Raw genomic sequence first — 14,600 nt, 5'->3', positions numbered from 1 at the left:
CTGAGAATGCTGAGGTCACCAGTTCATAACCTTCTGTTCTCTGGCTCTGAGCACAGGCTTGTCAGCACAGGGTTGCTGGCTTGAGCACGGGATCATACCAAAGGTTGCTGACATGAAAAGCCCAAGGTCACTGGCTTGAGCAAGGGGACACTGGCACGGCCCCGGTCAAGGCATCAACAAGAAGCTTAATGTACAACTAACGTGAAAGCAATTACAAGTTGATGCTTCTCACCCTCTCTCGCCTTCCCTCTTTCTCAATAAGTAAGCAAATTAATTTTAAAAATTGAGTTGAATTCTCTGATACCCGCCTGGAGTTTGAGAATTGTTGATGTGGGGAAACGCAGTTACGCACGCGCACGCGCGCGCGCGCGCGCGCGCGCACACACACACACACACACACACACACACACACACATGAATTGGGCTTTGGGAATCCTTTGTAACCGGGAAAACACCAATGTTCATGCTGCCTGTCACCGTGAGACCAATACAATTCAGAGACAAGGGCTGAATTGAATATATGTCTTTAATCAGATTGCCAGCAAATCTGAGAAGGCAGAAGGCTTCAGACCCAAAATACGACTAAACATCTCTTTCTAAGCTGGGGCTTTTATAGTGATTTCAGGGTGGTTAGTAACAGTTAAAACCATAGACATAGTAATAATTAAAATCATAAACATATGTAATTAGCCAAGTAAGAATGGAGGCAGTGAACTTTCTCAGGATTGGCTTCAAACTTTGACATAATGTCCCTTATATTGTCTGGTCAGGGTGTTCCATCCCAGGATCTCTTGATTGCTATCAGGACATCTTGTCTACTCCTAGATCTCAGGAGTGATTACTCATGCCATCTTCTCTGCAAAACAGTTTCTTAGCCAATATCCTCAGAGAAAGGCAAAAGCAAATTATATAAGATACACGTCTTCTGTTAACTCTTTTCTTAGTCTAGTCCCTTTCATTTTCAGATCTCATAATACTTAACCTGGTGATATTCATTATAAAAACATATCAGTGCATACATATTCTTAGCTTAGTAATAGAACACTAATATATTGCTAATTCAGAATCTCCGTGTTTCAGAGATACTTATACAAACAGCAAGTGATCACTGTGTTGTTGTAGTTAAGGTATAGGAAGTCTGAATCTGATTTGATTCAAAGATATACCCCGAAAACATTGGGGGCCTTTTGTTGGTTTTATGCAAATCTCTGATATCAGGATGTCATCAATATCCTTGTCAAACACTCAAACAGTGAAATCCTGGATAATAAATACCATTAATTGTAAATTTACAAAGATTTATGACCTCCTATGTGTTGATGCTTAAATCATTAAGCTACATATATACACTTGGGCAAATTAACGTCTCTAAACCTGTTTCCTTATTACTAAATTTGGATTTAAAAAGAGCTACCTCATAGGACTATAGGGTTATAGATAACATATAGAAAGCACCTAGTACAGTATTTGACAACATATAATAAATAGAGTATGTATCACTATAAATATTAGTTAAGATAAAACATTTCAAATGATATTTCATAATTTTAGCTATATTTAATGATAAAGATCTTCCAACTACTATATATTTTAGAAAGAAATGAAAATACAGTATAGAATGGTTATTAGACTTATTGTTATCACTTCATAAGGTATATAAATATTGAATAACTATGCTATACACTAGAAAATAGTATAAGATTGTATGTCAACTCTAATAAAAGTAAATTTTTAAGCCCTGGCTGGATAGCTCAGTTGGTTAGCATCGTTCTGAAGCACAAAGGTTATTGGTTCGAGCCCTGATCAGGGCACATACAGGAAGAGATGTTCCTGTCTTTTTCCTGCTCCCTTCCTTCCCCTCTCTAAAATCAAGAAAATAGACATTTTACCCTGGCTGGATAGCTCGGTTGGTTAAGAGCATCTTCCCAAAGCACAGAGGTTGCCGGTTCGATATCTAATCAGGGCACATACAGGAATAGATCGCTGTTCCTGTCTTTGTCTCACTCTCCCTGCCTCTCTCACTAAAATCATTTAAAATAATAATAATAGGCCCTGGCCGGTTGGCTCAGTGGTAGAGCGTCGGCCTGGCGTGCAGAAGTCCCGGGTTTGATTCCCGGCCAGGGCACACAGGAGAAACACCCATCTGCTTCTCCACCCCTCCCTCTCTCCTTCCTCTCTGTCTCTCTCTTCCCCTCCTGCAGCCGAGGCTCCATTGAAGCAAAGATGGCCCGGGCGCTGGGGATGGCTCCTTGGCCTCTGCCCCAGGCGCTAAAGTGGCTCTGGTCGCGGCAGAGCGACGCCCCGGAGGGGCAGAGCATCGCCCCCTGGTGGGCAGAGCGTCGCCCCCTGGTGGGCGTGCCGGGTGGATCCCGGTCGGGCGCATGCGGGAGTCTGTCTGACTGTCTCTCCCCGTTTCTAGCTTCAGAAAAATACAAAAAAAAAAAGTCATTAAAATAATAAAAGAAACATTAAAAAAAATACATGACAAGATAATTCTAAATGAAGCCTAAGAATGAAAGTGAATGCCAAGCACAGTGACCATTTCCCCTCTGCACAGGCAATGGACACAGGGCAGGCTGACAAGGTTCTTAGCATAAGTGCCATGCTGCACAGCAGCCACTTGGATTTTGATGGATGCATCCAAGCTCCTTCCAGATTTAAACCTCAAAAAGTAGTGAAAATCCACAAACCAAAAAGAACTCCCAAGAATACCTGTGTTTTGCAAGCAGTTTTTTATTAACAAAAGATATTGAAATAGTCAAATTCAAATGAGCTATGGGATTCAAAAATTTCCAGTTTCTAAGACGCAAAATCAATACATAATGAAAAAATTCAATGACATTTAAAAATGTAAGATTAATTCTTTTCATCGAGTTCCTCTACTTGTGCTGGCAAATAGAGAGAGCGGCGTAACTGGTTCAAGGATTCCTTAGCCTGTCAAGGAGAAAAAAAAGTCCCTGATCAGAAAGCACAGGAAATGTATCAGCATGACTGATTGCAGGAGAGGAAATATCTCCTTAGGTCAATACATGCACTAAACTACTAGTGATAAATCCCTGCAATATTTCAATTCATCTGGCTTCTTTCTGAAAAGGTGGGTTTAAGGTTTCTAATATATCCATATAGTTCCTATTCTGTTTGTTTCCCCCTTCATAATGGCTTTTCCAGTTTGTATTAAAAACAAAAACAAAAAAATCCCACTCTGTGATCTGTCAGTTTTCCTATTTTTTTCAACTCTACTACCTTAAAAACATATATACTTCACAGAGAGCTACTTTAAGTCTTAAATGCCCAGTGCTATAAACCATTCCTTAGCATCCTTGGATTGGATCATTCAAATAGAAGAGTATCCACTATATTTTTTAAAGAAGCATTATTAGGCCCTGGCCAGTTGGCTCAGTTGGTAGAGCATTGGCCTGGTGTGTGGATGTCCTGGATTCAATTCCTGGTCAGGGCACACAGGAGAAGCACCCTTCTGCTTCTCCACCCCATCCCCTCTCATTTTTTTTCTGTCTCTCTCTCTTCCCCTCCTGCAGCCATGACTCAATTGGAGCAAGTTGACTCCGTTCGCTGAGGAGGGTTCCATGGCCTCTGCCTCAGGCACTAAGAAGAGCTCGGTTGCTGGGTTACAAAGCAGTGCCCCACATGGGCAGAGCATCACCCACTAGTGGGCTTGCTGGGTGGATCCCAGCCCCAGCACATGCAAGAGTCTGTCTCTGCCCCCTCTCCTCCCACTGAATTTAAAAAAAAAAAAAAAGCACTAGTATATTTCTTCTAAGTAGTGATTATATTAAGTAAATTAAAATTTTTAAGTCTCTTTAACTCCAATTTTTAGATTACAAATTTCATCTTAGTAATATCCTTTTAATTAAGGAATGGGTGGTTGAGAAGGTACCAGTATCAAAGGATATGATGATCACTGGCTATTAAGTGAATATACATTGAGTAATGGAAGATATTTTTACCAGAACTTTTTTTCTCATACAATTACTAAGAAAATTTAAAATCAAGTTATGTGTTGAGAAGTCACTATCTGAACAAGCTGATGAGCCCACTGGGAGGCCAGAGACAAACGCTGCCTGAGAAAGAGGCACCGGAGACAAACTTTTCACTCCAGACCCTGATTTCCCCACTTTCTGTGTATAACCAAGCAAGTGACATTAAATGCCTCCATTTTCTCATCTTACAGATGGAAAAGATTAGAGGAGGAATAATATATTGATTCTTCTATATTTAAGGAGAAGAAACTTGCAAATGCCTTTAGAGAGCTTGAAATTCTTCATCACTGCAGATCTTCCTATAATTCTTTATGTTCTTAAATAGGTTACAAATCTGCAAGTAAGCTGGTATTGGATTGTTTTCTTTAAAAACACATACTCACCTAGAGATAAATTTGTACTGAAAACTATTATTATACGATCTCAAAGTCATTTAAGACATTTTCACATACACATTTAAAGCTATTGCCGTGTCACTTGGGTGGTGAACACACAATACAGTGCACAGATAATGTGCTGTAGAACTGTGCACCCAAAACCTGTATATTTTGCTAACCAGTGTCACTCCAATAAATTCAATAAAAAGGAAATAAATAAAGTTATCATATAAAATACAGAAGATGATAAAACTGTAGGCCATGGAATTAGTATTAGACAAGTCAACTATTTCACTGAACCACCATACATGGACAATTTAACCTGTGAGGATAAGCCACCAACTGTATATCCTTAATACTAAGTTCTGGCTCCCAAACAAGACCAGCTATAAGATACTGTATTTGCAATAAAGTACCTTCGCAAGATCTTCTTTTAACTTGTTGTATTGCACCACATCAAAATGCTGTTGGTTTGATTTCTTATGAAAAAAGTGAAGAAATTGCCTACTCTTAATAGCTGAGTAAGTATAATCCTAAAAAAAAAGAGAGACGGAGAACATGAGAACATGTTTTAAATGAACATAATGGCTCCACTAAAAAGATACTTGCCTTAGCAACACCAAAGCAAAGGCAGATGAGTAAAATATTTGCAGTCGCTACCACAGCAAACATAAGGCAGCACAAGCAAAACATTTCATCTATTTTAAGATCAGCTGCTCTTTTCAAAAGCAAGCAAGCTGGGAAGAGAAATCACACATATGGGGATAGAAGGGAGAAAAAGGAAATGGAAATTTTTGGCAAAATAATCATGAGATAAAGCTAAAGGTACTGGGTGTTTTGCAATAGAAATTCAATTTTATTTATAAGTGAGGGAACAAAGAACATAAATTTGATATGTTTATTTTAATGGAAGAATTTGTGAGTTGTAATATTTATTTCTCTATAAAAGTTACATCCAGTGTCTCTGAGTTATGTATAAATCTCCATCCTCATGAAAACCCACAATAATATTTATTAGCTTATAAAAACCCAGATAGCAGTAATTCAGTAAATAAAAAGGCTTTACTGCTCATTACTTGACCTGGATAAGGAATTATTTGCAGAAGATGTTCTAACTTACTATTTTCCTAACAAATTACTCACCTGTCGAGTGACTATAAAGTATGCAAAAAAGACCATGGAATTTGCAAATGTGATGAAGTATGTAACTGGTTCCATGATATCCCAGGAGTACACCCACCAAGTGAGCCACGCCAACGCCCCGCCCTGCATGGACAGCAGTGCTAATCCAGTCCACAGGAGTCCACTGCTCTTGGCTTCTGAGCGAGCTTCAATTCTAGCTTTCATCTGAGAAAAAAAAGACTGTTAGTTCAGTTTACAAAAAATAAAGGAACAAAAACAATGCACATCCACATTACGTTAAATGGTCTGATTTATGAAAAAGCACAGTTATAAAACATATACATTAATGAGTGATCACCTATTTCCAAATCAGTTCATTAATAAATCATTTTTTAAATTATAAAGGAAGTATCTGCTCATGAAAAACAATTTTAATAGAATAGACCACCGCAATGCAGCAAATATTGCAATAAAGCGAGTCTCATGAACATTTTTGGTCATCCAGTGCATATAGAAGTTACGTTTACAACATACTGTAGTCTATTAAGTGTGCAATAGCATTATGTCACAAAAAAGCAACATACACACCTTAATTTAAAAATACTTTGTTGCTAAAAACACTAACCACCATCTGAGCCTTCAGCAAATCGTTATCTTTTTGCTGATAGGAGAGGGTCTTACCTTCAATTTGTAAAACATACAATATTTATGAAGCACAATGAAATGAAGAGAAATAAAATGAGGGATGCCTGTATACTGTTAGCAAAAAATGGTGAGAATAGTGCGGAACAGCCTAGGTCCTTTTCTGAAAAAGGGAAACATTAGTAATAGATCTGTACATAAAATCTGATATGGCTCACGGGTGTGGGGATATGGTCTGGAAGGACAGGGTGAGAAAAACTTTCCATTGGTCCACTTTGGTTTTTTTTTTTTTTTTAATCTTAATGTAAGTAAATATACCACCAATTTTTTAAGGAAAAAATAACCCTAACCCTAACCCTGGCCCTGGCCGGGTAGCTCAGTTGGTTAGAGTGTGATCCCGATACGTCAAGGTTCAGGGTTCAATCCCCAGTCAGGGCACTACAAGAATCAATCAATGAATACATAAATAAATAAAAACTAATCGATGTTTTTCTCCATTCCTCTCTCTAAAATCAACAAATTAAAAAAAATTTGTGACCCTGGAGCTCAGTGGGTAGAGCATCATCTCTGTGCACCGAGGTCCCAGGAACCACCCCTGGCGGGGCACACAGGAGAGACCACCAGTGAGTGCACAACTAAGGGGAACAAGGAGTTGATGCTTCTCCCCCCAACACCATCACTTTCTTCTTTCTGTATCACTCTCAAATCAATGAAAAAATTAAATAATTTTTTTAAGAAAAAAGAAAATGTAGGTACATAACCCAACAAATAATATAAAAATCCCTTTCTCTGTTATTCCCTAAATATCCTAAGAGTTTACTCATTATTAAAAGTTTGTTTTATCTCCAGAAACTTTCTATTCATATACAAAGTTACGCATACATCTACCCATATTTAAAAACCACAGGTTTAAAAAAAATGCAGTTTTTCTCCCCTCAAAACAGACTCACTCTACCACCTCCTCCCCTCCAAAATTCTTTTTTCTCTGCCACCGATTAACCTCAGATGTTAGGGAAGCCATCGCTAACTTTCCAGCTGCAATTCTGTTACGCAGAGCTGGGGCCGTGGGCCTAGTCTCTAAAACAGAAACTGTGGTAATAGAGCAGCTAATGCATCCCAGCTCAATTATACTCATTTACAGAGGTATCACGGCCCATCTGTGGAGAGGAAGCAGAGCACAGAGTTTAAGATGTTAGCTCTAGAACCAGACCACTAGAGTTCAAGCTCTGGCTCTACCACATACTAGCTATGTCTTTTGCTGTCACGGTTTCCCTATATGAAGAATGAGAAAGATAATAGTACCAAACTCATGTCTCACTGTGAGAATAAAGGAGAAAGTGAGTATACGTAAAGCATTCAGAAAAATGCTCACAGGGACAGCACTCAATAAAATCTGGGTATTATGTTCAGATTCAACTGTGATGCTTCCTAACCTCTTCGAGTGGCTGCAGCTGTCCCTTCAAGTTGTCAATTTTCTCCAGTAAGTGGTGCTCTCTCTTTTTCTGAAATTCTTCTAAATGCAAGGCTGTAAACAGTCTGTGAACCAAAGACTTCATGTTTTCCATCTCAGTGGTGTGCTCATTACTCAGTTTTTCTGAAAAAAAAGGACACAAGGGAAACACAAGGTAGTCACCACATTTTTTCCTCCAGAGTCTAAGTCCGAGGAACCAAACCTGCTTTCCCGTGGCTGACCCTGTTAGCCCTCCCTACCCTAGGAGACATTCGGTATAGGCCTTTCTTCTAGTCTCAGGTAATCCATTACTCCTCATATAAAGTTAATCTGGAATGATAAATTACCAAACAGTAGGTTTAAAAGTATTATGTTTTTGTTTTTCCCTTTTCTTTGTAACATGACTTCGGCTATTTCTTTAAGGAAGACAAAGAAGAATATCCCCCTACCAGAACCCAGGTGAATACCTCACCTTAGTTTATGGGTTCATAACATATAACAATACTTGAGTTCAACCCAAGATCCTTCCCTCCCTCACCCTCCAAACATCTATCCAAAAATTATTTTAGGATCCACAGAGGAGGGAAGCTGGTGTACAAACATGTAAACAAAAGTGTAATACACATTTGAAAAACAATTCAAGTGTAAGTTCTTCACCACAAGGTAGAGAACTGAAAGGAGGTTCAGGATGTCAAGAAACGGAGTCACCATTTCTGAGTCTTTAACATAATTTTGTTGTTGTTGTTGTTTTGTGTGTGTGACAGAGACAGAGAGAGGGGGGCAGATAGGGATAGACAGACAGGAAGGGAGAGAGATGAGAAGCACCAGTTCTTCATTGTGGCACCTTAGTTGTTCATTGATTGCTTTCTCATATGTGCCTTGACCGGGGGGCTAGAGCAGAGCGAGTGATCCCTTGTTCAAGCCAGCGACCTTTGCTCTCAAGCCAGAGACCATGGGGTCATATCTATGATCCCATGCTCAAGCCAGCAACCCCACGCTCAAGCTGGTGAGCCCACACTCAAGCCAGATGAGCCTGCGCTCAAGCCAGCGACCTTGGAGTTTTGAACCTGGGTCCTCTGGGTCCCAGTCCAATGTTCCATCTACTGCACCATATGGATTTCTCTCATCCATTCACCTCCATAGGTCTATGAATTCACATAAAACTGGGCTGTCTTGATACCTTTTCGAGGGTTGTCACTGTTCCCCACGCACGGGAGAGAACTTGAGAGAAGGGGGCAAGGTGAGAGGAAGGGAGGATGGGCCCTTCCCGCCTAGCAGCAGCAAGCAGCTGCCGACAGAAAGATTCATGGTCCTGGAGTATTATTAGCTCAGTGATTTTCAAAGTTTTGCCCGTAGTCCTGAAGTTTTTTCTTTTCCATGTCCATCCACTTCTTCAAGACTTTGTTGTGGTCTTTAATCCCTTCCACATTCCAAGTTAAAGCAGTCTCAAAGAGGTGAAAACCAGAAGTTCCCTTCTAGGCTTTTGAGATTTGTAGAACAGTCAAAGTCTTTTTGTTTTCATGAACTATATATTGGTATTTAAAGGGTCTCCATACAGAAGAAAGGTACGGATGGGGCACAATTTTTCTAAAGCTGTGGAGTGTATCAGTGATAAAGCCAGACCCTAGTTAAAATGGTAAAGAAAGAGTTCAGTCAGTAACTATTGCCAATAGGGAAAGGGATCCACCGTGCATTGAACTCAACTTTTGTCCGAAGGTGGCTGGGCATTGTAAGGGAGAGAGGGGAACAGCAGGGGCTTAAGCAGAGGCAGAGAAGTGGAAACTTGCAAATAGTGAGAATAGGGGTTTGTTAATGAGACTGGGCCATTTGGGTTTATTAACTGGCCAGTTCTGGAAGAGAATCAAACAAAAAGCAATGGTGCAAGTCAGAGCCAGGGGCCCACCAGGCTGAAAGTGAAGGCGAGAGTTACTTCCTTGAATGTCTGCATTTCTGCCTCTTAGGTTCCTAAGGAGACAGCTGTGGGTGGTAGAAGATTTACACTCCACAGGAGTAGAGAAAGGGTTTATAATTGCAAGCTTTCTAAAGTAACTAACTGCTCTGAAAGGGGGTTCAGACCTCTCTGAGCATCACCAGGTTTTAAATGAACAAATAGTGAATTCCCCCCGCAGTGTTGAGCTTTCTCAGGAAAGCATCTTAAGAAGGCTGGAGCCATCATTTTAGGGAAATGGCCCTGAGCTGTTAGAAACTATGCTGCTGTTTATTCAAGTCTTTTAGTGAGTATGGGTGTATGCAGTGGTGGGATTCAAGTAATTTAACAACCGGTTCTCTGCCCTAATAACCGTTTTAAATATAAAAAAACAAACAAACGATATACTGAAAGGTAGTTTATTATTTAATACTTAAATAAGAACAATAAAAGAGGCACACAAAACTAGATTATAAGAAAGAGTTAAAAAAAAAACTTTTTTGTGACAGAGAGAGATAGAGGGACAGATAAGGACAGACAGACAGGAAGGGAGAGAGATGAGAAGCATCAATTCTTCATTGTGGCACCTTAGTTGTTCATTGATTGCTTTCTCATGTGTGCCTTGACCATGAGGCTACAGCAGAGTGAGTGACCCCTTGCTCAAGCCAGCGACCTCGGGCTCAATTTGGTGAGCCTTGCTCAAACCAGATGAGCCCGCACTCAAGCCAGGGATCTCAGGGTCTCAAACCTGGGTCCTCCATGTCCCAGTCCAACACTCTATCCACTGCGCCACCGCCTGGTCAGGCAGAATTTTTAAATATTAATGAAAAAATATTAAATAATACCTGACAAAAACAATAAAACTGTTATTTAAAATATTTCCAAATATCTTTTGGCTTGTCACCCCCTTATTGTTTGGCACTTTTTCTCTTTACATTATATGTTTGTATACTGAAGTAACAAACAAGAGGGAATTGAAATGTAGTATTTCATCAACAGTATAATGAGTTTTATAAAATGAATAAATAAACATTAAAGCATAATGCTGTCAGGTTGTTTTCACAGATGGACGGAATAAACATTACTATAGGTGCTTAGAATACACTGTTACAGAGATGAATGTTAAAAAAGGGTAAGAAATGTAAGTTTGTAATTTTCAAATTGGGTGGCTGCCCAGGCGCCCATCTTAGAGAGAACCCTGATTGCAAGTGCCATTTTAACAACTGTTTCACCAAACTCAACAAAAAATTAGGTATTGGTTCTGCTAAATGGAGCGAACTGGCTGAATCCCGTGTGTGTGTGTGTGTGTGTGTGTGTGTGTGTGTGTGTGTGTGTGTGTGTAAAAATCAGTGTGCTGCCTGGCTGGTGGTGGCACAGTGAATAGAGTGTCCACCTGGGATGCTGAGGTCCCAGGTTCAGAACTCTGAGGTCGCCAGCTTGCGCATAGGATCATAGACATAACTTGATGGTCACTGGCTTCAGCCCAGAGGTCACTGGCTTGAGCAAGGGGTCACTGGCTCTGCTGGAGCCCCCCAGTCAAGGCACATATGAGAAGCAACTGATGAACAACAAAAGTGCCACAACCAGAAGTTGATGTTTCTCCTCTCTCTCCCTTCCTAGCTCTCTCTCTCGAAAAAAAATCAATTGTGCTGAAAGTTCACAGTTTTTATAGGCCAAGGTGAGGCCTAGTAAAGAAAAAGGCTCAGACAGCCTGACTAAATTTTGGTCAAGGAGATAGTCAAGTGACACAAAATGTTTATCTAAGTTCAGAGACAAGTACCTTTGGTTATAGTCTTTCAGAAATGTGGGCATTGCAGAATTTATATGTTGAATTACCAATTTAAACATTTGTCTCTGATATCTCCTAACAAAACCAAAAATGAGAGAGAATTATTTTATTTTCAGAAGCTGTTTATGCCTTTTACATGTGTTTTTAACGTAGAGTTCATTTTCATATCCTAAATTTTCAAATCCAAATTTGACAATGCTTTAGAAAAAGAAATAGATTATAAATATAAATACATTTTTTAAAATTGCAAATTCACCATTTTATAAATTTCATTTTCCATTACCCCAATACAATGCTTCTGCCATTTTCTCATGCCTACTATGCCCCTACTAATTTAATATACATTGTGAGGCGAGGCTGGACAAGTCTGAGTCAGTGTTTAGTGAAGCACCTCATAACCCTGAGACCTGGCTCACTGTGAGACCTGGGTTCACTGAGCCTCATGTCTGCAGGGTAGGCCAAACTCCTATCCAGATATACATAAAGCCTCACACTAAAGATTTACCTGCTTCAGTTTCTATTACCCAATATATCATTTCCAGCTTTCAAAAAAAAGTTACAAGGCAAGGTAAAAGGCAAGAAAAATAGACTGAAGAAACAAAGCAAGAATCAGAACCAGAATCCAATATGGCAGAGATTTTGGAATTGTCAGACCAGGAAATTAAGACAAATGTGACTGTGGTAAAAGGCTGTGATGAAAAAAGTGGACACCATGTAAGAACAGATGAGTAATTTAAACAGAAATGTGGAAATGCTAATCAAAAATAAAACAACTGCCAGAAACCAAAAGCACCATAACAGAAATTAGGAATGCCTTAGATGGGCTCAACAGTAAACTAGACAATGGAGAGGAAATTGCGAGCTTAAGGATGTCTATAAAAACTTCCCAAACAGAAAGGCAATGAAAAGAAAAATGAAGAAGAAGGAACAGAATATACAAGAAGTGTGATACAATTACAAAATGTAATTATAACATGCATATCAGAAATACCAGATGGAGAACAGAGAAAGGAACAGAAAACCAACAATATGAAATAACTATTATTAACATGAGGACCCTACTTAAAAAAGTAGGCAACATGCAAGAACAGATGAGTTATATAAACAGAGGGATGGAAATTCTAAGAATCCAATAAAATACTAGAAATCAAAAAATCTATCAGAAATGAAGAATGCCCCTGATGGTCTCATTAGTAGACAGGACATGGCCAAGGAAAGAATTTCTAAGCTTAGGGATGTCAATAGAAATTTCCCAAACTGAAGAACAAGAGGGGGTAAAAACACTGAACAAAACAGGGCAGGATATCAAAGAACTCTGGTATACTACAAAAGGTGTAACACACCTGAAATAGGACTACAAGAAGAAGGAAGGAGGGAAGAAAGGGAAGAAAAGGAGGAAGGATGGGTAGAGGGAGGGAGGAAGAAAGGAGGTATCTGAAGCAATAATGACTGAGAATTTCCCCAGATTAACGTCAGACACCAAACCATAAATAGATTCAGGAAGTTCAGAAAATATAAAAATTATAAATGGCCCCAGCCTCCTAAACCATATGTATTCAAACTGAAGAAAATCAAAGATAAAGAAAGTATCTTGAAAGAAAGCAAAGGAAAAAACAGCCTACCTACAGGAGAACAAACATAAAAGTTACGTCTGCAGAGGGAAAGGGGTGTGGGGGGAAGGTACAAAAGGGTACGTGTGGATAAAAAAAATAAATAATAAAAGCAGAAAAATGATACATCTGACTCCTTCTAAGAGTGGTAGAATGTCAGCCCGACATATGGAAGTCCTGGGTTCGATTCCTGGCCAGGGCACACAGGAGAAGCACCCATCTCCTTCTCCACTCTTCCTCCTCTCCTTTCTCTCTTTCTTCCCCTCCTGCAGCCAAAGCTCCATTGGAGCAAAGTTGGCCCGGGCGCTGAGGACGGCTCCATGCCCTCCACCTCAGACACTAGAATGGCTCCAGTTGCAGTGGAGCAATGGCCCAAATGGGCAGAGCATCGCCCCCTGGTGGGCATCCCAGGTGGATTCTGGTCAGATGCAGGCAGGAGTCTGGCTGCCGTCCCCTGCTTCTCACTTCAGAAAAATAAAAAAAAAAATCAAATAAAAATAAACAACAAAAACAAAAACCCTTAGTGAGGTGAAGTAAGAAAATAATAAAGATTAGAACAGAAATTAGTGAAACAGAGTCTTAAGATCAATGAAAACAAGAGCTGGTTTTTTGAAAAATAATCATGGTTGATAAACCTTAAATCTTAACCAAAATCATCAAAAGAGAGAGAGAGAGAAAGACCCAAATAAATAAAATCAGAAATAAAAAGTGACAACTGACACTACAAGGAAATATAAGAAAATACTATGAACAATAAATAATATGCCAACAGATTGAACAACCTATAAGAAATGAATCAATTCCTAGAAACATATAATCTTCTGAAAAGAACAATAACTACTAAGAAAATCAAGTCAGTAATAAAAAAAAAAACCTCCCAACAAACAGAAGTCCTGCACTAGATGGCTTCACAGGTTAATTTTTCCAAATATTCAAAGAAGAATTAATGTCTTTCTTCTCAAAATATTCCAAAAAATTCAAGAGAAGGGAAGGCTCTCCAGCTCATTTTGTGAGGGAGACCATTATTCCAATTCCAATTCCAAAATCAGACAAAGATATTACAAAAAACAAAATTATAGATAGGTCAACATCTCTGATGAACTTAAATCCAAAAATCCTCCACAAAATACAGGCAAACCAAATTTAGCAATATATTAAAATGATCATATGCCATGATCACTGGGATTTATTCCAGGGATGCAAGGTTGGTACAATATATGCAAATCAAATAACATGATACACCACATAAACAAAATGAAGTATAAAAATTACATGATCATATTTGACAAAATCCAGCATCCATTTATGATTTTTAAAAAAACACCTCTCAACAAAGTGGGAACAGAAAGAACATACCTCAACATGATAAAGGCCATATATGACAAACCCACAATTAACATCATACTCAACAGTGAAATGCTAAAAACATTTTCCTTTGGATTAGGAACAAGATGAGGATGTCCACTGTCACCACTTTTATTCAACATAGTATTGAAAGTCTTACCCAAAATGTCCTGGCTGGGTAGCTCAGTTGGTTAGAGCATCATCTTGACCTGCCAGCACTATAAATTTGAACCCTGGTCAGGGCACATGTAAGACACAACCAGTGAATGCATAAATAAGTGAAGCAACAAATCGGAATTTCTCACACACCCCCTAAAATCTATTTTTAAAAAACATCCTAG

General features: G+C 39.2%; 1 protein-coding gene across 1 annotated transcript in view; it reads right to left on the bottom strand.

The window, feature by feature from the left end:
• Positions 1 to 2,717: 2,717 nt before the first annotated feature.
• The window catches only part of MCUB (mitochondrial calcium uniporter dominant negative subunit beta), a 97,329-nt gene continuing 85,446 nt past the window's right edge, over positions 2,718 to 14,600 (bottom strand). The window contains exons 5-8 of the mRNA XM_066384807.1: positions 7,573 to 7,733; positions 5,519 to 5,722; positions 4,792 to 4,908; positions 2,718 to 2,934 (exon numbers count right to left, since the gene is read on the bottom strand). Coding sequence (XP_066240904.1) covers positions 2,857 to 2,934; positions 4,792 to 4,908; positions 5,519 to 5,722; positions 7,573 to 7,733 — 560 coding nt within the window. The 3' untranslated portion in view covers positions 2,718 to 2,856. The remainder of the gene's footprint in view (positions 2,935 to 4,791; positions 4,909 to 5,518; positions 5,723 to 7,572; positions 7,734 to 14,600) is intronic.

This window comes from Saccopteryx leptura, chromosome 5 (assembly GCF_036850995.1).
Source record: "Saccopteryx leptura isolate mSacLep1 chromosome 5, mSacLep1_pri_phased_curated, whole genome shotgun sequence".
NCBI lineage: Eukaryota > Metazoa > Chordata > Mammalia > Chiroptera > Emballonuridae > Saccopteryx > Saccopteryx leptura.
The sequence above is the reverse complement of the archived record's forward strand: the minus strand, read 5'-3'. Positions and strand labels throughout refer to the sequence as shown.